General features: G+C 43.3%; 1 protein-coding gene across 4 annotated transcripts in view; it reads left to right on the top strand.

Moving 5' to 3' along the window:
* Positions 1-13,763, top strand: part of STARD8 (StAR related lipid transfer domain containing 8) — a 226,777-nt gene extending 213,014 nt beyond the window's left edge. For all 4 annotated transcript variants that reach the window (XM_044305494.1, XM_044305493.1, XM_044305495.1 and 1 more), the window contains 2 exons: positions 9,910-10,086; positions 11,366-13,763. In XM_044305494.1, the coding sequence (XP_044161429.1) occupies positions 9,910-10,086; positions 11,366-11,483 (295 nt within the window). In that variant the 3' untranslated portion in view covers positions 11,484-13,763. The remainder of the gene's footprint in view (positions 1-9,909; positions 10,087-11,365) is intronic.
* The last annotated feature ends 7,887 nt before the right edge of the window (positions 13,764-21,650 follow it).

The raw sequence follows: 21,650 nt of genomic DNA, 5'->3' as shown, positions 1-21,650 counted from the left end.
CATATTCTAGGTTCTTCAAAGTAGCCACCTTTTGCTTTGATTACTGCTTTGCACACTCTTGGCATTCTCTTGATGAGCTTCAGGAGGTAGTCACCTGAAATGGTTTTAATAAGTGGGATTTCTTGCCTTATAAATGGTGTTGGGACCATCAGTTGCGTTGTGGAGAAGTCAGGTTGATACACAGCTGATAGTCCTACTGAATTGACTGTTAGAATTTGTATTATGGCAAGAAATACGAGTGGCCATCATTACTTTAAGAAATGAAGGTCAGTCAGTCCGAAAAATTGGGAAAATGTTGAAAGTGTCCCCAAGTACAGTCACAAAAACCATCAAGCGCTACAAAGAAACTGGATCACATGCGGACCCCCCCAGGAAAGGAAGACCAAGAGTCACCTCTGCTGCGGAGGATAAGTTCATCCGAGTCACCAGCCTCAGAAATCGCAGGTTAACAGCAGCTCAGATTAGAGACCAGGTCAATGCCACACAGAGTTCTAGCAGCAGACACATCTCTAGAACAACTGTTAAGAAGAGACTGTGTGAATCAGGCCTTCATGGTAGAATATCTGCTAGGAAACCACTGCTAAGGACAGGCAACAAGCAGAAGAGACTTGTTTAGGCTAAAGAACACAAGGAATGGACATTAGACCAGTGGAAATCTGTGCTTTGGTCTGATGAGTCCAAATTTGAGATCTTTGGTTCCAACCACTGTGTCTTTGTGCAACGCACAAAAGGTGAACGGATGGACTCTACATGCCTGGTTCCCACGTGAAGCATGGAGGAAGAGGTGTGATGGTGTGGGGGTGCTTTGCTGGTGACACTGTTGGGGATTTATTCAAAATTGAAGGCATACTGAACCAGCATGGCTACCACAGCATCTTGCAGAAGCATGCTATTCCATCCGGTTTGCGTTTAGTTGGACCATCATTTATTTTTCAACAGGACAATGACCCCAAACACACCTCCAGGCTGTGTAAGGGCTATTTGACCATGAAGGAGAGTGATGGGGTGCTGTGCCAGATGACCTGGCCTCCACAGTCACCGGACCTGAACCCAATCAAGATGGTTTGGGGTGAGCTGGACCGCAGAGTGAAGGCAAAAGGGCCAACAAGTGCTAAGCATCTCTGGGAACTCCTTCAAGACTGTTGGAAGACCATTTCAGGTGACTACCTCTTGAAGCTCATCAAGAGAATGCCAAGAGTGTGCAAAGCAGTAATCAAAGCAAAAGGTGGCTACTTTGAAGAACCTAGAATATGACATATTTTCAGTTGTTTCACACTTTTTTGTTATGTATATAATTCCACATGTGTTAATTCATAGTTTTGATGCCTTCAGTGTGAATCTACAATTTTCATAGTCATGAAAATAAAGAACTCTTTGAATGAGAAGGTGTGTCCAAACTTTTGGTCTGTACTGTATATACTCAGGAACACTAACTTATCACTAAAATAAGGGATTAACTTGGAATGTGGGTGCACTAGAATGCACGCCGAAATTACACTCAACCTGCGGTCTCCCTATGTTCTCCCTACAGTCTAAAAAAAAAAAACTCCCTTTCAGTAACGCTGTCCCTAGTGCATGAGTGCTTGCCATGTATCTCGCAATGAAATGGCAGCAACTGGTTTGAAGTTTTATAGGGCTCTGACATCACAAGGGATAGCTAGCTGCGGATTGCCTGGCTACATGGTATTATAGGTGATCTTGCATTCCCGGGCTTCTTAATTTCACTTTGTAAAACATGTAGCTGCCATTTTAGGGAAGTTTGATTTGTTATCACTAAATATGAGGAAATCTGGCTTTGTTCCAAATCATAATCTTCCTAAACTTCAGACCGAATTCTGCTTAAAACAGGAGGTGATGTGTGGTGTTAATAGAGTGCACCAAATGAAGTGGCCTGTCCATAGCGCACTGAAAACTTTCTTTGCATAAATGTTTTGCAGCACCTACCGTAAATGGTAGTATGCTTCCTTTGAAACTGATTTTGACCCTCTTTAAGGCCATGTGCAAATGTACCACTTCTTCTAAAACATAACCTTTAATGATATACTAATAAAAAGCCAATGCACCCTTATTACAAATGAAAAGAAAAATAATCCCCAAAAAATCAAAAACCTCATGCGTGATTATCAGATGAATGCAGAAAGATTGGCAGACACGTAGTAGGCCTTAATTGGGGGCAAGGTCCCTAGTTCTGGCCCTATTTCTGTCGCCCTGCCTGCAAACAGAATAGCCGTCCCGATAGGTGCGATCCCGTCTCTCGTGCCTCCTGATAGCCCTTGGATGACCCTGATACGGGGAAGAAGAAAATTCCAACTATGTGGAATAGGGCCCTGGGTAAGGACTTAAGCTAGTTCTAAATATCAAAATAACAAACAAGTACCATGCCCCAGGTGGGGTGACAAGAACCACCCAATAAAGAATATAAAAATAGTGCAACAGAATGGAAAGAAGTGTCCGTAAAAAATTTCCTAATTGGACCCTACGCGTTTCGCCTAGTTAATAAGGCGCCGGCCGGCTAGGATAAATTGCATGTCGATGACAGACAAGGCAAGGTTGAATATTAGGACCATAGATCATAATTTAATAGGTTGAGACGCCGCAGAACAGTGCCTATTGAATGTTATTCACTTTATATGCAAACAAGATGAGTCATATGGTCACGCCCACATTTTGGGTAAAGCCAAGTGATAAATATAGCCAGGCTATGCTGTAGATTGTAACAGCATAGGGGGATAGTGAGGCAATATGATAATATATTGACATGATAGCCCAAGGCTGATGGACTACTAATGATTCAAAATGAGGGCGGTTGGATGCAAAAATCTAGGGATCTGTTAGGAGAAGCAAACTACTTTTTTGACCTAGGCTTTGTGATATAAATTTGCACATCCTGAATGTACTTCTAATCCATCTAGTAGGGTATTGTGGTAGCCAGCCCTCATAACAGCGACTACTAATCTATTTTATAAGCAATACCGATTTGCTATACATATATATACACCTTTTTGGACTAGTATTATAGCTATAATACATTCAGCAGTGCATTCTATTGGTCATGTCTGACATTATTGATGATCTGGGTATCAAAAAATTCTCATAAAAATCAACTTATGATTTTTATATTTCTTCTGTGTTCTGGTGACTCTCTTTGGTGATTTAGATCTTTTAGTTTGGTATGTCCCCTGAGGAGCCGGTTATCAACTAGGCGAAACGCGTAGCGACCAATTAGGACATTTTTTACGGACACTTCTTTCCATTCTGTTGCACTATTAATATTTGTATTTTCTTTATTGGGTGGTTCTTGTCACCCCACCTGGGGCATGGTACTTTGTTGTTTTGATATTTATACTAGCTTAGGTCCTTACCCAGGGCCCTATTCCACATAGTTGGAATTTTCTTCTTCCCCCTGTCAGAGTAATCCAAGGGCTATGATGAGGCACGAGACACGGGATCGCCCCTGTCGGGGCGGCTATTTCGTTTGCAGGCAGGGCGACAGAAATAGGGCCAGAACTAGGGACATTGCCCCCAATTAAGGCCTACTACGTGTCTGTCAATCTTTCTGCATTCATCTGATAATCTCGCATGAGGTTTTTGATTTTTTTGGGGATTATTTTTCTTTTCATTTGTAATAAGGGTGCATTGGCTTTTTTAGTATATCATTAAAGGTTATGTTTTAGAAGAAGTGGTATTCCTGTGAATCCTACCTTTATGACCACAGTCTATTATAGTCCCTTTTGGACAGGGTTATGTTCAATCTGTGAGTCCCCAGGTGCAAATGTAGCCATTTTGCTCCTCCTTTTGAAGAGGGGTAACATGTTTTGCTATTGAAATGATAAATTACAAAGAAGAATAATGTACATTGTTTTAGGCTTGGAAAAACACATATGGTACATGGTTAGGCACTGTGGGACCCATAGAGTATAAAGAGTATGAGCAATATATTGACAAAGTGCGTGATAGCAAAGACTGTAAGGTCCATTTGTCAAGCTATTTACTCCACTATTGTGGCATAAAAAAAGTCATACTTATTTATCTTATCGACACTTTGCTAAAGGGTGCAGGGCTTAGTGGAAGGAGTCAGAGCCTTCCACAGCCCTCCGTATTTACTGTAACTTGCGCTAGATACCATTGTAAGTTAAAGCTGAAGTCTATGCCAGTCCCCTGGCATAGATGCGCCTAATTTATTAAAGACTCTGTCACCAGGATCAACCCTATTAAACCAGACATACTGGCTGATAGGGCTCATCATGCTTATTAAAACTATACCTTTTTATAAGCATAAAAAAACATGCATGTCTATATGGTGTGTAAGGGATCATTTCTTTTCAAGGGGGGGGGGGGGGGGGCGGTGTCACACTCGCATATATCTTTGCAGACATGGTTATAATGTCCAAACTCTTGCTTTATTTCAGACACTTCAGCAAAGCACAGGTTACAAAGTCGCAGCTCCAACTTATCACGTATGACATCCACACAAAATAACAAACCCTTGCCCGGCTAGGCTCTAACTAAACACATAAACGTATCCCTGACTAACCTAGAGAGCCCTGTTCATACATGGAACACAAATGCGGCTTTCCTCAGTCATACAGTCCAGCAACCTCCAGACTGTGACACTTCAATACCTTTAGGGGTATTGTGGCCCAGTAGTCCTCCCGACTCTGGCATTGTGATCCTTGTTTCACAGGCATCACAATGTCCCCCAAAGTTAAGGCTATCGCCTAGCCTCGTGGCCTCTCAGCCAACCCGGATGAGACCACTCGCACAGAGCCTCTGCCCAGACTGACATACTGGGAGACGCTTTATGCCGGCCTGATTACAGCAGGTCTCCGCTGCGATCACCTAAGGTAGAAGAGAATACTGGTCAGACTTCTTCTGTTTCTGTCACGAGGGTGTCAAGAACCACGCCTGACTCCGTTATACCCGGGGTCAGGAAGTCGCAGTGGTTGGCTGCGCGCTCTATGTAAGATAGGGCTGTTTCCTTATGGTAGCTTTCTGGGTTTGCTTTGCAACCCTTTTTGGCTCACTCAGGGATCCGTAGCTCCTTCTCCTCAGCTGTTCCTTGTCCAGCACTCCCAACCTCCTTATATTCCCCTCTCACACTTCTCTGGTTGCCAGATATAGAGTTTCCTGCCTGGACTTCTATACTGACCCACTGGAGCTGTGTTGCTGCGTTCTCTGGTTGTTGGTCCAGAACGTTTCCCTCCGGATCCCTGTTGGACCTTTGTGGTCTGCTGTGGTCGCCCACCTGGGTGTTTGTGTTTGTCTGTATTGTCTGTCCTCTCCCTGGTGTTTTCCTCTTAGTGCAGTGGTGAGGACTAGCGATCCCACCGGCCCGTTCACTATCTAGGGCTCATTTTAGGGAAAGCCAGGGTTTAGGCACGTGATCGCCGCACGGGTGAGGAACCCGTCTAGGGACGTCAGGGCAGTCAGGTGCCAGCCGCAAGGTGAGTCAGGGGTCACCACCTTTCCCTCTCCCTTGGGCACGGCTTTCCCTTTTCCCTCCCTGTGCGTGACGCCGGTCATTACAGTTTCTTCTCCAACTTAGACACAATTAGTCTCTGGTGGTCCAGGTCCACCATCCGATCACGCAACTCTTGATCAAGTTGAACAATCCTTGCTTCCAAATGTCTTTTCTTCTCCAAGACAGCAGATTTTCCTGAGATGCTGTTTGTGACCTCATGAGCCAGCTCATCTCTTTCCTGCTCTACATGATGTCTGCAAGTTCTTTTTGAACTTCTGTTTGAAGAATTTCCACTTTTATTAGTGACTCTAGATCCTTTAGTTCGTTCATCTCTTTCTGAGTCTTCTTCTTTTGAGTCTTCTGGAGCTTTCTCCAGTTGCTCTGTAAGAACAGCTAGTCCCTTCTCTAGTGTATCTAGGGACTGTGCGGGTCGGGTGAAAACATCTTCAAGTTTGCAGCTGTACTGACCTGCCAGGCCCAGCTGGTAGTGAGCCTCTGCCAGCAGTTGGTCATGCTCTTCTACATGCTCTTTTTGGTTGGTCAAACCTGCCAGGAAGTCTTCCACTGCCTGGGTATAATTCTCAGACCCTATGCTGACGTCTCCCCACTTAAATCTCTTCACGTCAGGTATAACTCTCGTCTGGTCGCTACTAGTAACTACTTAAATTTCGCAAGATGTTGACATGGTAGCTTTCCTCTCTGAGTTGCTATCGGTCACAGCACATACATCATATATATCCCTCGGGTCATTATCAATCCTGACCTCTGGGGCACCGATGAGCCATAAGGACATTGGACATTTCCTCATTAAACATAGAACACTGGAGTGACTGCACATTCTCCTCTGGTACGTGTGGTACATACGCTAGGCCTGTCCCACTTTCCCGCACATTTATCACAGTTGGTTCCCTCAGCTGTGTGCCCTCACCATTTATCAGCATTTCTACATCAATTACATTTTTACTAGCAGGGGGGCTTCTTCCCCAATCATAGCCTGCAAGAGAAAAGGCATATCATCATCACCTATTTCACATGACATCACATTTTCATTGCAATTCCGAAAACTTGGCAAAATCACCTTGCACCTTATCAGCACCATTGTTTCTAATGGTCACTTCATTTATAGGACTAGGTACCAGTTCTGCAGGAGTTGTGACACTGACTGCAGTAGTGTTTCCCTTTCCCCACAACTTCCAAAACAAGGGGAAATCGCGGCCAAAAATGACATCCTGCATGAACGCATTTGCAACCTCAAACTTATAAGTCTCAGTTGCTACTGGAGTCTCACACTTAGTGAGAACAACTGGATAGTCCTTACTACCCGCGTGAACGTCCAGCACATAGTCCCCAGCTACCAAGCTGACATGTGCCAGGCTCACCTGGCTTTCTGCGTCCACCAACGCTCGAGCTGGAATGCCATTTATCACATTTCTTAGCAGTCTCCAGTCCCGGTGTCTCAACACCTCTCGGCTCGGCATATAGCCGGCTCACACCACAGTTCACTGTTTCTGAGGTACCAGGGCCCCTGTCAGTAACCTTCCCAACCTCCAGAGCCGTGCTCACTGTCACGTTGTCTGCTACACCAGCAATTACAGGTACGATCTTGGCCATTGTCGTCTCTGGTTCGTCCCTCTCGCGTGCGATACGTCCATCTCCACAGTGGACATCATCCTTTTCTGGGATGCAGTAGTTGCCACGGGAAATGCCTTGGCCTTGACTCCAGTCTTTTTCCGGATGGTCACTCCATCCGCACCCTTTAGGACTTTGTGCACACGTGCAGAAAACATAGGATCTCCTGAGAGCCGCACCGCTCTCCACCTCCTTTTCTAACCGACGGTTGCCCTTGGCATACATCTGCTGTTCCTCGGATTCTCCAGGTACACAATTTGTAGCATTTTCTCCACTCCACAGCTGCCAAAATAACGGAAAGTCTTTGCCGAGCACAAACTCCACTTCCAGGGTCTCGCGTTTTAAGAGCTCCCATTGCACAGGGCCATAGTCCATTATAAAGGTCAGAGACACGGTGGCATCTGTCTCTGGCCCCCTCTTTAAAAAATCCAGTACTTCGGGCATAACCCAGGACACTTGTTGGCGGGAATCTAAAGTGACCTACAGCGGGATTCCCCCAATCACCAACTCGCAGGATCTTTCTGTATCAGATCTTCTGGTCACTCAATCACCATTGCATAGTCCTGCTGCAGGTAGTTCTGTACAGACCTCATAGTGACCACCACAAATTTATTATTATAATTATTATTTTTTTTAAACTGGTCAGTCTCTCTTTCACTGGGCTTCAGGCCTTTTAAATCACCGCACACTTTACTTTGCAATACAGAAACAAGTCCAGAATGAGCAGCAGCCTCACAAAAAAAGGCTTACGGCAGTTTAATGCTTCACACAGCAACAAAGCAGCATTCAGTAGCACCTGCTCTTTGTCTTGTCGTTGCCCCTAGCAACCAACTGTTGTTGCCCTTTTCTCATGGACAACTTGCCCGCATCCTCCATCAAATGTAAGGGATCATCTCTTTTTGGGAGGATCACACTCGCATATTTCTTTGCAGACATGGTTATAATGTCCAAACTATTTCAGACACTTCAGCAAAGCACAGGTTACGAAGTCGCAGCTTCAACTTATCACGTATGACATCCACACAAAATAACAAACCCTTGCCCGGCTAGGCTCTAACTAAACACATAAACGTATCCCTGACTCACCTAGAGAGCCCTGTTCACACGTGGAGCACAAGTGCGGCTTTCCTCAGCCATATAGTCTAGCAACCTCCAGGCTGTGACACCTTTAGTGGTATTGTGGCCCAGTAGTCCTCCCGACTCTGGCCTTGTGATCCTTGTTTCACACCACGTCCCCCAAAGTTCAGGCTGTCGCCGACCCTCGTGTCCCCTTAGCCAACCCGGCTGAGACCACTCGCACAGAGCCTGTGATCCAGGATCACACACACTTCCCCCAGACTGACATACTGGGAGGCGCTTTATGCCCGCCTGATTACAGCAGGCCTCCCTGCGATCATCTCAGGTAGAAGAGAATACCCGTGCCAGAAGAGTTTGGATTGGCAGATCTCCCTGCCAATCCAATTAAAATCCAGTCTAGAATTAATAAACAAAACTGTCTTCGCAAACTATGCTTTGCTGAGACTACTGCAACTCTCTGGATTTTAGTTGTCTCACCCATCTGAGGTACCTTTATTACCACAGGTGATATTACAGCTTTGTGGTATAGTAGTCTATCAAGCATGTAGAGATTCTTGGTTCAAGTCCCAGGAGTGACTTTTGTAAGTGTATTTATTTATTTATTATATTTAAACCATATTAAAAGGATATACTATAATATATAATAACAATAATACTAATAATATTATAAAGGCTTTACTACAGGTATATTGAGAATAGTGTTTTTTGCTAACACCTATGACTTGTTTATTCATAGACACAATATATGATTATAAAGAAACAAATATTTATTAGCTTTCTATAAAAATAAAATCCTCAATATAAGGATATAGACTTTTCTTTTTGGATACATTTGAAATCATATCTGAAGAAAAGAACTTTGATTCAATAGAAGAAGAATGTTTGGCACTCCACATGGGTAGTTATGTCCCGGTGCTCAGTGACTGGGTAGTCCTGAAAATAATATCACGGCACTCGGAAAACGATTGAGTTGCATTTACATATTTTTTTCCATCCAAAATAGTTATGACACGAGCAACGTTTCGTTCCTGCCTGGACCTTGTTCACGGCCTACATATAATAAACATAAATCTTAGTAGGTAATGTAGGACTAAACAAAAATAATGGCTGTAGACAAAAAGTTTAAATCAAGGGGAGGGGGCAGTGTGCCAAGCACAAGGAATGTTACAAAGCAGTGCTCAAAGAATTCAGCCCACCTCCTGGTGTTAGGACTTCTCATTTGCATAAGACTAAAAACGTATTTATCTGCAGCTATTTATTTTACAGACAAAAGAAAGGTATCGCTATAATCAGCATGATGAGCCCTACCAGGCAGTATGATTTTTAATAGGGTTGATCCTGGTGACAAAGCTTCTTTAAGAGGCAGGTGATTATAGACTCCTTTTTAAAATATGGAAGCTGAGGTGGTCAACATTCCGAGCTATAGAATTGTTTTGAATTTCAAAAATTTGTATTTTCTCCCAGATCAAGAGGCCTAGCTGGACTGAAAGACCTGGGTGGTTTATGTGCTATTTAGTGGTTGTATAGTTCTTATGTAAATTTCAATCTCCTGGACTTTATGTCCTTAAAGGAATTGTCAGACTGCAACATCTTTTTCCCTGTCCACAGGTTAGTGTCCAATCACTGCGGGTCCGAAGTCTGGAGCCCCTGCTGATCAATCCTGTGGACAGGAGATAAGTTGTTGTAATGGGACAACCCCTTTAACAAACAGTTCTCATGTAACAGTTATTTATTTCATACAGGAAATGGCGTACAGACCTGCCCAGAGGAGGATGTGCGTTGGTCTCTACATCTATGGACCATGCTACTGGGCAGTTGGATGAGGGTGTCCAGGCTGTAATCTTGAGCTCACAATATCTCATAGAGCCTTGTGGAATGGGACGGTCTAAGTTAACCTATATCTGCAGAGCAGATCTGAGGTAAACTTGAGTTATGCCTGTATCACACACATTTACATACCTTACATAGTAAATACGGTTGAAAAAGGACCAACAAATATTGATTCATTTTCTAGGATTATATTACATACTCTTTTAATGGATCAGTTATATATATTATATAAGATATATATATATATATATATATATATATAGTTACACCGAATATAGACAGCTCAACTGCATATAAATGCCATGCCCAACAGAATGAGCTCCACCACACCAAATCACAAGGCACAGCATTTAGTAAATCAAAAAGAATATTTTATTCAATAAACATAGGACAATACATAAAAAGAAAATGGAGGCGACATGTATACACAGAAAAGACAAGGACCACAAACAATAGGTCATATGTCAACCATACAGACTCCTTGTTTGCTGATATTCATAATAGTCCTTCTAACACTTGGAAAAAATAAAAATAGGTGTGAAAGACACACCCTATAGTATAAAGTCAACTCCAGGTAGAGAGCAAGATATTTATAGGAAAGAATGAATATCACATAAATAAAGTATCACAATGTACAGTACCATAAATAACATATAGATATCAAGGAGTGCCGATTATAGTAAAAAATACCGACCAGTGTGGTTCAGGACCCTGACGTGTGTTTAGCGTATAGCTTCCTCAGGGGATCCTATAAAACTTACCTATAAATAAATTCTTCCATATAAATCACTTGCTCTCCACCTGGAGTTGACTTTATACTATAGGGTGTGTCTTTCACACCTACTTATTCTATTTTTCAAGTGTTAGGACTACTATGAATATCAGCAACCAAGGAGTCTGTATGGTTGACATATGACCTATTGTTTGTGGTCCTCGTCTTTTCTGTGTATACATGCCGCCACTATTTTCTATTTATGTATTGTCCTATGTTTATTGAATGAAATATTCTTTTTGATTTACTATATGCTGTGCCTTGTGATTTGATATGTGTAGGTAGATGGCGGCTCGCCAATCACTGATGAGATGGACAGGGAAAGGTTATGAATGTAATATTGTAGTGCCTTTTTATGCTAGTAGTACCATGCACAACAAACTGCGTTATAACAGATCTGCTTTAATCTCTGGTGAGAAATTTTGTTTGCATGCTGATGGGGTGAGGGGGGGGGGGGGGTGCAAGAAGTATTAACCTGGTATATGTAAAGCAGTGACGCAGATAAAGCCTCTAATTCATTAACTCCTTAAAATAGTATTACACATTATGACTGTGAAAATAATTTGATATTTAACAGTATCCTGTTCTTCTTGCAGGGGGCGTTCTCCTGACTGGTACAACAAGGTTTTTGGACATCTCTGTGCAATGGAGGTAGTGCGAATTCGGAACTCGTTCCCTCCTCTTAGCTCTGGTGGGCCAGAAACCAAGCTCTAAGTCCAGCAAATTCTGAGTGACCATATTGTCCAAAAACAGTGTTGAAGAACCTCTCGCCAAAGCTTTGGTATGGACATTTCTGCCAACGTATGAGCCCGCATGAGGTGGTGCACCAAGAGTATTTTTGCCCCCCCCAGTGGTGCATGGCGTGAAGCAGCCCAGCTTATAGTGTATAAAAGTACACAGAACATGGGTTGAGACCAGTGGCATCAAGCACTGTGGCTACGAGGATGTAAAATGTTCTGCTGCCGGGCAGTATTGTGCAAGACATTATCTAAAGAGTATCTCTTGTGCTGCTACTTGGGAAGACATTAACAAAGATCAGTATTATGTGTTTCATTTTTGTGTCTGTCCTGTTGACTCAGTGGTATGTTGAAGCTGAAACGTGATGTAGGTGTGAATGTCCTGACATGGCTGAGGTGCAGAGCTCTGTATGAAGTTGGTGTGATGAATGTGATGTAAATGGTTTATAATATTTATTTCTGCCTAAGAGTAGAACTGGACCTTTTAGCACATAACATGAACCTGTCTCTCCTCTTCTTAAGGGGGGCCTATATTTACTATTCAGTTAGGACAGCAGGTTTGCAATAGTGATCATTGTACAACATAGTGACTGCTGATATGATTTTGGAGAACATTAGGTTAGTTGTAGAACCTTTCCAGTGAACCATGCCAGTTGTCCTAGACAAACCTTTTGTTGTATTACACAGCATTGTGGTTCACTAGAAGGTATTGTAGTCTTGACCGGTGGGATCAGTTGATCATATTGCTTATCCCACCTTAACTAGGTTCCAAAGAAAGCAGTTGTACTATGCCTTGCAGAAGAGTTGGCTTATTTAGCGGGGACTCTGTGGCAATAATGGCGGTATTACCACACTAGCACCTTGACAACTGCTCCTGTTAGCTGGGCTGTAACCCATCTTTCTCTGTTAGTGGTGGCTGTCCTATGTGTACACGACTGGGTGCTACCTTCCGTATAAAGACTTACCTGCTGTGGAGAAAGTAATAATCTATGTAGCGATGTTGAAGTCATTTTATCAATTGTGGGACCAGGTAATGGCACAGTTGCACAAAAATCATAAGGTAGTAGTAGCTGAGTAACAGACGGTGGGCACTGGGAAAGCTCAATATCTGTCATTCTGTTACCTTAATACTTCATTGTTTAAAGTGACTGCCATTTCTCTTGATATGTCAATTTTAGTAAATTCTTGTATGCTCCATGAAATACCAGTTCTAATTCACTTTTTCTTAGAATTCTGCTTTATGCAGTTCCTCTGTTATTCCTCTTGGAAACGTATAACTAAATTGACACCTTGTTATTGCTATTATCCTGGTAGTGCTGACAGTGTTGCAGTGTGTAGAGGTACACCATTATACAAGGATATTGGTAACACAATGTTTTCCATTCTAGGCGTTTTCAGGTGGCATAACATCAAAGGGGTTGCTCAGTCCTTTGCAAGTGATGATCTGTCCTTAGGATAGATCATCACTATCTGAGTGTCTGAATAGCTGTTCTGCAATAGTTCTGGCACCAGAACTACAACAGCTTCATCCGTTGTGCAGTGTGATGAAGCTGGTTACTGCAGTGAAGAGGAGCAGCTCTGAAGTAACCTTCTCTTCCACTACACAATGGACGGAGGTTTGTACGTCCGGTGCCGGGGCTACTCCAGAACAGCTAATTGGCAGATAAGCAGGGTGCTGGATCCCTTGCCAGACAGATAGTGATGACCATCATTCGTAAGCAGTGGAAAACATATTTAAAGGTTCTCCGGCTTCGCAATTTCATAGGGAATATACACATTTTCTAAAAAGGACAACAGGATAGCAGATAGGACCTAAATAAATGCAAACTGCATATAAAAGCAAGGGAAGTTAGTATGGTTCAGGTTACACAAGTGAAAAAACTTTTAAAATATCTATATATGTAGCCTTGGATTTTCATAGATTCCTGATTCGCAGTCAGAGCAGTGACTGTCTCTTCTGCACGGCCAGGCTTCTCTAAAAATTGCTACTATGGGGTAATAATCTCACAAGAGATTATGGAGGGATTAGGAGCAGATTGGTTGTCATTTACCTTACTAACCATAGCCATCTCTGTGTAGTGCAGTGTCTGAAGATGATTTATATAAATATGTACAGGTAAATTTATAATATATTATTTTTTGTACCGTCACCAAATAACTGTGCCAGGTGAACCGTTTCCAATCAGTGTTTCTATTTAAGTATTTGTAATATTATTTGCTTTTATTCAAAGAATCTTTAATAAAATCTACCAAATAATGTGTGTGTGTTTCTGTGTGCATCAGCAAGGCATTAAGTTGTAGTCGGTGACCTGTCAAGTGGACAAGGAGCCAGGTAATAAAGAGCCCAGACATTTTAGAGTTATTTTTCATTGATGCCTTTTGTAATGTCCGAGTGGAGTCATACTTCAAGGGCTTTCCCACTATTACAGGTAGTGGGCTATTGCAATGATTGGTGGGTATGCAACCCCCTTCCCACCGCCATTCTTAGAATGGAAGTGCCACTGCCTATGTGCAGAGATAATAAAACACAGACACATTCATTTGAATGAAACTAGTTTCCTGCACAGCCTCTAGTTGGGAGCCCTACTGTGCAAGGCTTCTGTCTTTTGTTCTTGGAGGCTGCCTCCCTCCCCTATCCTGGTTAGACTCTTTATGTCATGTCTTCACTGTAATACCCCAGAGTTGGGGGGGGGGGGGGTTCTATTTGGTACTTGTTACTGTATTTTACATATTTCTGGTGCAATGTTGTTGTAATGTACAGGTTATGCACTTGGTTCACCAGCAGATGGAATATGGCAGCCAATAGTCCGTAACAGGAATGGAACCTACCATTCCATTACCCCCCACCCCATCCCTGTGATAGGACCCTCTCCTGCCTGGGAGTGAGGAAGCAGCTCCTAGAGCACCACCTACCCATAATTGAAGTAGGACTCAAGTGCAGTCTTGGAATCAAAGAGTGACCTGCCACATCTCGCTGTGAAGTGAGGGAAAATTGGCTGAAGACATCCTCATCACCAAACATCTACCACTAGGCCAGTATCATCTAAGTGCTGAAACATCACCAACCAACCTACCACCATACCTCCTCAGCTGGTGCCAAAAGAGAATTGCACTAAAGCCTGCTTCTGTTGTTTGTAGGGTTGTTGTGGGTATCGAAATTTCGATAATCAATACTTTTGTCCCGGTAACGATACAATACCAGGATTTCCATTTTTTCGACACTGGGCTGCGCTGCTGCACAGTCCAGTATCTCCGAACATGAGCACGCTCATGTTCCCTCAGCAGCACAGGGGAGAAGGAAGCAGTCCTCCCTCCCTCTGTGCTGCTGCTGCTGCTGCCACCAATGAATGGAGAGAGGGCCCGAGGAGGGGAGGGCGCACTGTGCCACCAATGATAGGACTTTTCCTACACAGAGCGGCGCCCAGAGATGTCCCAGCACTTACTATTCCTGGGCGCCGCTCCGTTCGCCCCATTACTGTCTCCTCTCCTGCTCCATATGCTAATTACTATCGGAGCAATGGGGAGGAGACATCAGTGGGTGTTCCTTCTCTCTGCGCTGCGATTGGACAGCGCAGCACAGGGAGAAGGACTGCCCACTAGAGAAGCTGATGTCTCCTCCCCATTGCTCCGATAGTAATTAGCATATGGAGCAGGAGAGGAGACAGTAATGGGGCACTGCGGGTGAACGGAGTGGCGCCCAGGAATAATAAGTGCAGGGAGATCCCCGGTCGCCGCTCTGTGTAGCCTAATACTGAAAGTCTGGACCCATATAAGTTCGTCTTTAACACATAATACAGGAGGCAGGTGTCGGCAGCAGAATCGCATTGCTGGCACCCGGCACCTGAGGGGCTAACTGCCGCTGATTTTCTGCCAGTACCCGCCTCCTGTATTAAGAGGTAATTATCATTGGTGGCACAGTGCCCCCATCCCCCAGTATTAATATCATTGGTGGTAGTGGCCACAGGGTCCCCTCCTCATTGGTGGCAGTGGCAGCTTCTGATTGGAGCCCCAGAAATGTAATCCTGGGGCTCCGATCAGTTACCTTGGCAACCAGGACGCTAATGAAGCCCTGGCTGCCATGGTAACATCCCTGATGCAGTGTGCACAGAACACAGAGCAGCAGGGACAGTGTTAAGTCCTATTCACCCTGATAGAGCTCTATCAGGGTGATTAGGACAAGGGATGAAAAAAATCCCAGGTTCTGGCCCCTAAGGGGGGAAATGGTTATTAAATAAAAAGTGTAAAAAAAAAAAAAAAGTATAAATCACCCCCTTTCCCAATTTCACATATGTCTATTTATTGTTTATATATTTTATATTACATATTGCCACGTCAGAAAAGTCTAAACTATTAAAATATTAAAAAAGAAATCTATGTGGTGAACGCCGGAACAGAAAAAAATCAAGAAAAACTGCGTGATTCGCCATTTTTTTAAATGCGGAATGCACGTGGCTTTTTTGGTTTATCTTTTTGCGTGGTATCGAGTATCGCAATTCTTTTTTTACGGTATCGAAACCGATTAAAAAATTTGGTATCACAACAACTTTAGTTGTTTGTACTTTCAAACTGTACATTGCACTTTGTTATATCAGAGTCCGGCCTCATTCTTCCGTGCTATAACTTTCACTGCAACCGACCCTGGGAAGCGATGGCCTGATATTGGACACAACTACATTACATCAGGGCCACTAGTACTATCCTCCTCCACATCGGCTCCCATGGTGGCTCACTGCATAACCACATGCCATAACTTACTTTATGGGAATACCCCATTAAAGGGAACCTGTCATATGTTTCATGCTGTTAGACCCACAAGTAGCACAACATTCTGAAATGATCCCAATGTTTTACTCTGAAATGCTGTAGTATTCAGACAACATTCATTTAAAAATGAAGTGAAAATAGGGAGAAGGGTCCGTTGTGCGTCTTCCCTTTCTGCTCTGATTGATTCACAGGTCTCTGTCTTTGCATATCTTTTCCCCTGTGTCCGGCTCCTTTTAAAACTGTTTGCTCTGTAATGCCAGAGCATTTCGGAGTAGAATATGGTTTGTTGTAATGATCGACCCTGTTCAGATTTCATCCTGTCCATAGTTTGGGCAACAAGAAATGGCCAAAATGCTGCCCTATAATGACTAGAACTGCATGGGGCAGCTTTGTTAGTGGATCAGATGTAGAACAATTTGCTTGTGGTGTTATAATGGAAATAAAAAAAATACTAGTTTGTGACTTTTACTTGTGCATTTTGGGCACCATATTTGAAGCGTAATAAAAAAAAAAAAAAAATATATGAAATGGTAAAATAAATAGTAAATCTATAGAAAATGATCAAGCTTGTAGGAAGAGCTGCACAGACTGTCTACAGTGCCCCCAAGCTGATGCTAACAGATTTTTGAACATCTTCCTGGCACTATTCTGATGCACTCAGGATTTTACCTCAACATTTGGATACTGAAGTTGCCAAGGTTTCTGGAGAATCCATCAATTACATTTTTTCTTGTATGCCAAAGTAGTCATTACTAAGAACTGTGTATATCTGGACTATTCCTTCTTTAAGGCGATGAACCTATGGAATGAGTCCCTTTTAATATTAATGTCCTGTGTGTAGACTCCAGGCCCAACATTTATCTTACGCCTATGCCAGTTTTCTGGGGTCAAAAAATGGCAAATTGATTTTTTTTTTGGCTGGTTTGCTCCCTCATCGCAACTTTCCAAAATGTGCATGGCACAGGCTTGGGACTGGTTGGCCTGGTATAGATATTTTATTTATTGCAGGAAAACCAATGTACATTATACCTGATCTCTACAAAAGGTCTTGGCTGGCGCAGATGTCAGTTCTGGTGCACTGCATGGCCAAATATGTCCCACATTTCTTAAGAAACCTCTCGCGCCAGCTCAAGGCAGAATAAGACTGGCATTGGTTCTTGTAGATGAAATAAGCCACATTTGGTTTTTGGTCATAGATCTTGGTAACCTTGTATCAGAACTCCACACAATCACTATACCATGCACCATTAGGCTATGGGACCTGTATAGCTAATTAGATGGCATTTCAGTTGGGGCAAGGGAGTTTTAATGTCTTTCTAAGGCTCCATTCACTTGTCCGCAATCCTGTTCCGCATTTTTCTAAATGGAATTGCGGAACCATTAATTTCTATGGGGCCGCACAATGTGCTGCCCAGATCTGGAAATGCGGATCTGCAACTCCGTTCCCGAAAAAAATAGAACGTGTCCTATTCTTGTCCGCAATTGCGGACAAGATTAGGCATTTTCTATTAGTGCCGGCAATGTGCGGTCCGCAAAATGCAGAACACACATTGATGGTGTCCGTGTTTTGTGGATCCGCAAAACACATACGGATGTGTGAATGGACCCTAAGGATTTGGGATAGCCAAATACAATCTATGTAATCTGTGTCCAAGTCCTGCACTATGTAATGTTACCATAGCATGCAGCCCAGCCCAGGAATCTTCAACTAAAAATAAAATGTCAGAAATGAATTATCAAGACATCATTTGGAGGTCTTCCACAGCAATTTAGCACATTTCGCAGTATATTTTATTGGAGAATGAAAACTGCAATATATTTTAGATTAGGTGCGTTTTCAAGAATGCTGGTGAACTTGCCGATGTATTTGCCATTATTGTGAAATCTCCTAATGTGAAAGTGGAAAGTGTGTGCCAGGCTACAGGTTGGGAAATGTGATCATGAGCCCCACTTTGGGCCTCTGTATATGACAGATACTGAGAAGAGTAGGGGCCATAGCTTTTCTGGACAACTGAAAACTATCCATCCATAAAATAGTTTGGGCAGTGCCTTTCAGGTCATGGAATTTCAACTGGCATCCATACAATTCTTTACAATCATTTTTGGAGAAAGGCTACGGCTTGAACAATGTGGTCGTGCAAGCTGTGGCAGTATTCCACTAAGGCTACAATGGTCGCGAAACAGCCGTGTTGGATTTCTTGCGACTGTCGCAGTGATCCAATTCATGTCGATGGGATCACCTCTACTCATCCTGGCCGTGACAGCTGTTGCACGGCCAGCGTAGCCCTAGCCTAAGGGCTCATGCACAGGGGCATTAACACTGAACTGTGAAAAACGGCTTATGGTGAATTAGGTCTCGTACACATAAATGTGTGCAGTCTGGGAAACGCAACCCGTGTGTCTACTGCATTAACCAGACTGAGGGGCTACGATGTAAGTACAGCTCAATAGACCTGCAGTCATGGGAACTCATTGCATCATAAATTACTATGTGTCAGATGAGCCACCGTCGGTCTGAGATGAGCCCTAACTCATTATAAGCAGTGTTTTCACTGTTCATTGTTAATGGCCATGTAGTAACCTGCAAAACCATGACGTTCATTAGCAAAGAGCAGTGAAAGACAATGGGACATATTTATCATTGACTGGCAGCATATACCAGTCTATGATAACCAGGTGTGCTGCCTGAGGCTGTGCCTAATTTATGACCACATCCGGAATTCCATGCACCTATATATTCACTTCTATGGGGCCTGCGTTGCATGTGTGATGCGTGAAAATCACAGCTCTTGTGAACAGCCCCATAGAAATGAATGGGTCGGTATTCAGTGCGGGTGCAATGCGTTCAACTCGCGCATCGCATCCGCGCGGAATACTCGCCCGTTTAAAAGGGGCCTTATGAGTCCTGTCAACCTTCCTGACTTTTCTAAGAACGTGGCCCATATTTACTAATGTTAGTGCGCCTAGACCGTGGATATAATTATGCCAAAATTTGGCACAAAATGCACAATTTGGTGCATCTAAGTTTTACAAAAATCCACTGTGCTCACCAAGTGATCATGGGTTAAATGAAAAGGGGCATAACCCTAAGGGTGCATTCACATCACTGTTTAGCTTTCCGTTTTTCTGATCCATCAGAAGAAGAGAGAGAGAAAAATTAAAACTGGATCCGGTAAAAAAAAAAAAAAAAAGACCCCTGTTGCATCTGTTTGAGCCATTTCCGTCTGAGATCCGTTTTTTACACGGGAAAAAAATGCATGCAGTACTTTTGTTTCCATCTAAATAAAATGGATCTGAGATGGAAATGGCTCAAACGGATGACAACTGGTGCAACAGGATAAGTTGCTTTTTTACTGGATCCTGTAAATCCTATGCATAACTGATGCAACAGGATCGTTTTTTTTTTTTTTTTCCTCTCTTCTTCTGACTGATCAGAAGAACAGAAAACTAAATGGTGATGTGAATGCACCCTAAGATGCAAATTTTGTTGCCAAAATGGGGGAAAATTCTGTTGCAAATTAGGCCAAACAGTTGAAGCAAAGTTAGATGAAAGTGTGTAGCCATACAGTAAATGTATTGTCCAGCCTGAGCTAATGTGATAAATCTGGTGCATGTGTAGACAGGCTGTCTAAGTTTACATAATTTACACGATTAGTAAATTTGCTGGGATATGTTGTGCTGTTCCTCTGTTATTCCTCCTGGTAATGCACAAATTAATTGACAATTGGATGCTACCATAACCCATCTTGAAGTGATTTGTTCCAGCTCAGGCTGCACTAGTAGGACAGTAGGGACACAACCACTACTGGCAGCAACAGGTGTCCATTTATTTATTACCTCTAGAGTTGTGTCACGGGGAATATTATTATTTACTAAGGGCTCTTTCACATCTGCGTTATTGTCTTCCCGCATAGAGTTCCGTCGTCGGGGCTCTATGCCGGAAGAATACTGATCAGGATTATCCTAATGCATTCTGAATGGACAGTCCGTCCTTCAGGATGCATCAGGATGTCTTCCGTTCCGGAACGGAACGTTTTTTGGCCGCAGCAAATAGCGCAGCATGCTGCGCTTTTTGCTCCGGCCAAAAATCCGGAACACTTGCCGCAAGGCCGGATCCGGAATGAATGCCCATTGAAAGGCATTGATCCGGATCCGGCCTTAAGCTAAACGTCGTTTCGGCGCATTGCCGGATGCGACGTTTAGCTTTTTCTCAATGGTTACCATGGCTGCCGGGACGCTAAAGTCCTGGCAGCCATGGTAATGTGTAGTGGGGAGCGGGGAGCAGCATATTTACCATCCGTGCGGCTCCCGGGGCGCTCCAGAGTGACGTCAGGGCTCCCCAAGTGCATGGATGACGTGATCGCATGGCACGTCATCCATGCGCATGGGGCGCTCTGACGTCATTCTGGAGCGCCCCGGGAGCCGCACGGACTGTAAGTATACCACTCCCCCGCTCCCTGCTCCTACTATGGCAACCAGGACTTTAATAGCGTCCTGGGTGCCATAGTAACACTGAAAGCATTTTGAAGACGGATCCGTCTTCAAATGCTTTCAGTACACTTGCGTTTTTCCGGATCCGGCGTGTAATTCCGGCAAGTGGAGTACACGCCGGATCCGGACAACGCAAGTGTGAAAGAGGCCTAAAACAGTAATGTTAGCAGTACCGACGGGTCCTCTTTAAAGAGGAGAACCACAATCCATTTCAATATGATTAAAGACAACTTTTTCTTTCTGTCTTTCAGTTTTGGGCAAGTTGATTGATGCATCTATGTGAGAAGCAAATCTTTATAGCATATACACATTTGTCAACATTCTAATACATTAGATCTCATAAGAAATGTTATAAATATATGTACACACGTCTGTTTATACAGAAGTCACATCGATTCCCTTTCAAACAGGTCAATGCTAACTGTTGACCTTGATTTACCAGTTCTCTGTTTTGTCCTCCACAGTCATCTTTTCCAATGAAAGTCATGGCTAAAGACTAAAAATGATTGATCTCCAGGTCATTCTGTTTGATTGTCTATTCTCATATTCAATAGTCGTCTTGAGTGCAATCTCCTGTTTTTAGCTTTCCTATTGATGTACAGATGATTTTGGATTCTCTCAGTGGTCACTTATTCATAGTTTCCATAGGAAGCAGGGGAACCATATCCGTACTAGAGCCTGGTGCCTCTAAACAGCCATAGTTCTAAGAGACAAAGGCACGCTCATTGCGTTATGAGATGTCTCTCTTGGAACTGAGACTGTGCTCCTCCGCCATCTTGACTGATAACCACGATTTTTTTGTGAAAGGCACAAAATTAAATAATGGACATGAGTATAAAGCCAGTGTTCAATAGCTAGATCATCTGACAGCCCATAGTTCCCCACAGTG

The sequence above is a fragment of the Bufo gargarizans genome, chromosome 9, assembly GCF_014858855.1.
Source record: "Bufo gargarizans isolate SCDJY-AF-19 chromosome 9, ASM1485885v1, whole genome shotgun sequence".
NCBI classification, from domain to species: domain Eukaryota; kingdom Metazoa; phylum Chordata; class Amphibia; order Anura; family Bufonidae; genus Bufo; species Bufo gargarizans.
This window is presented reverse-complemented; position numbering and strand designations above follow the sequence as displayed.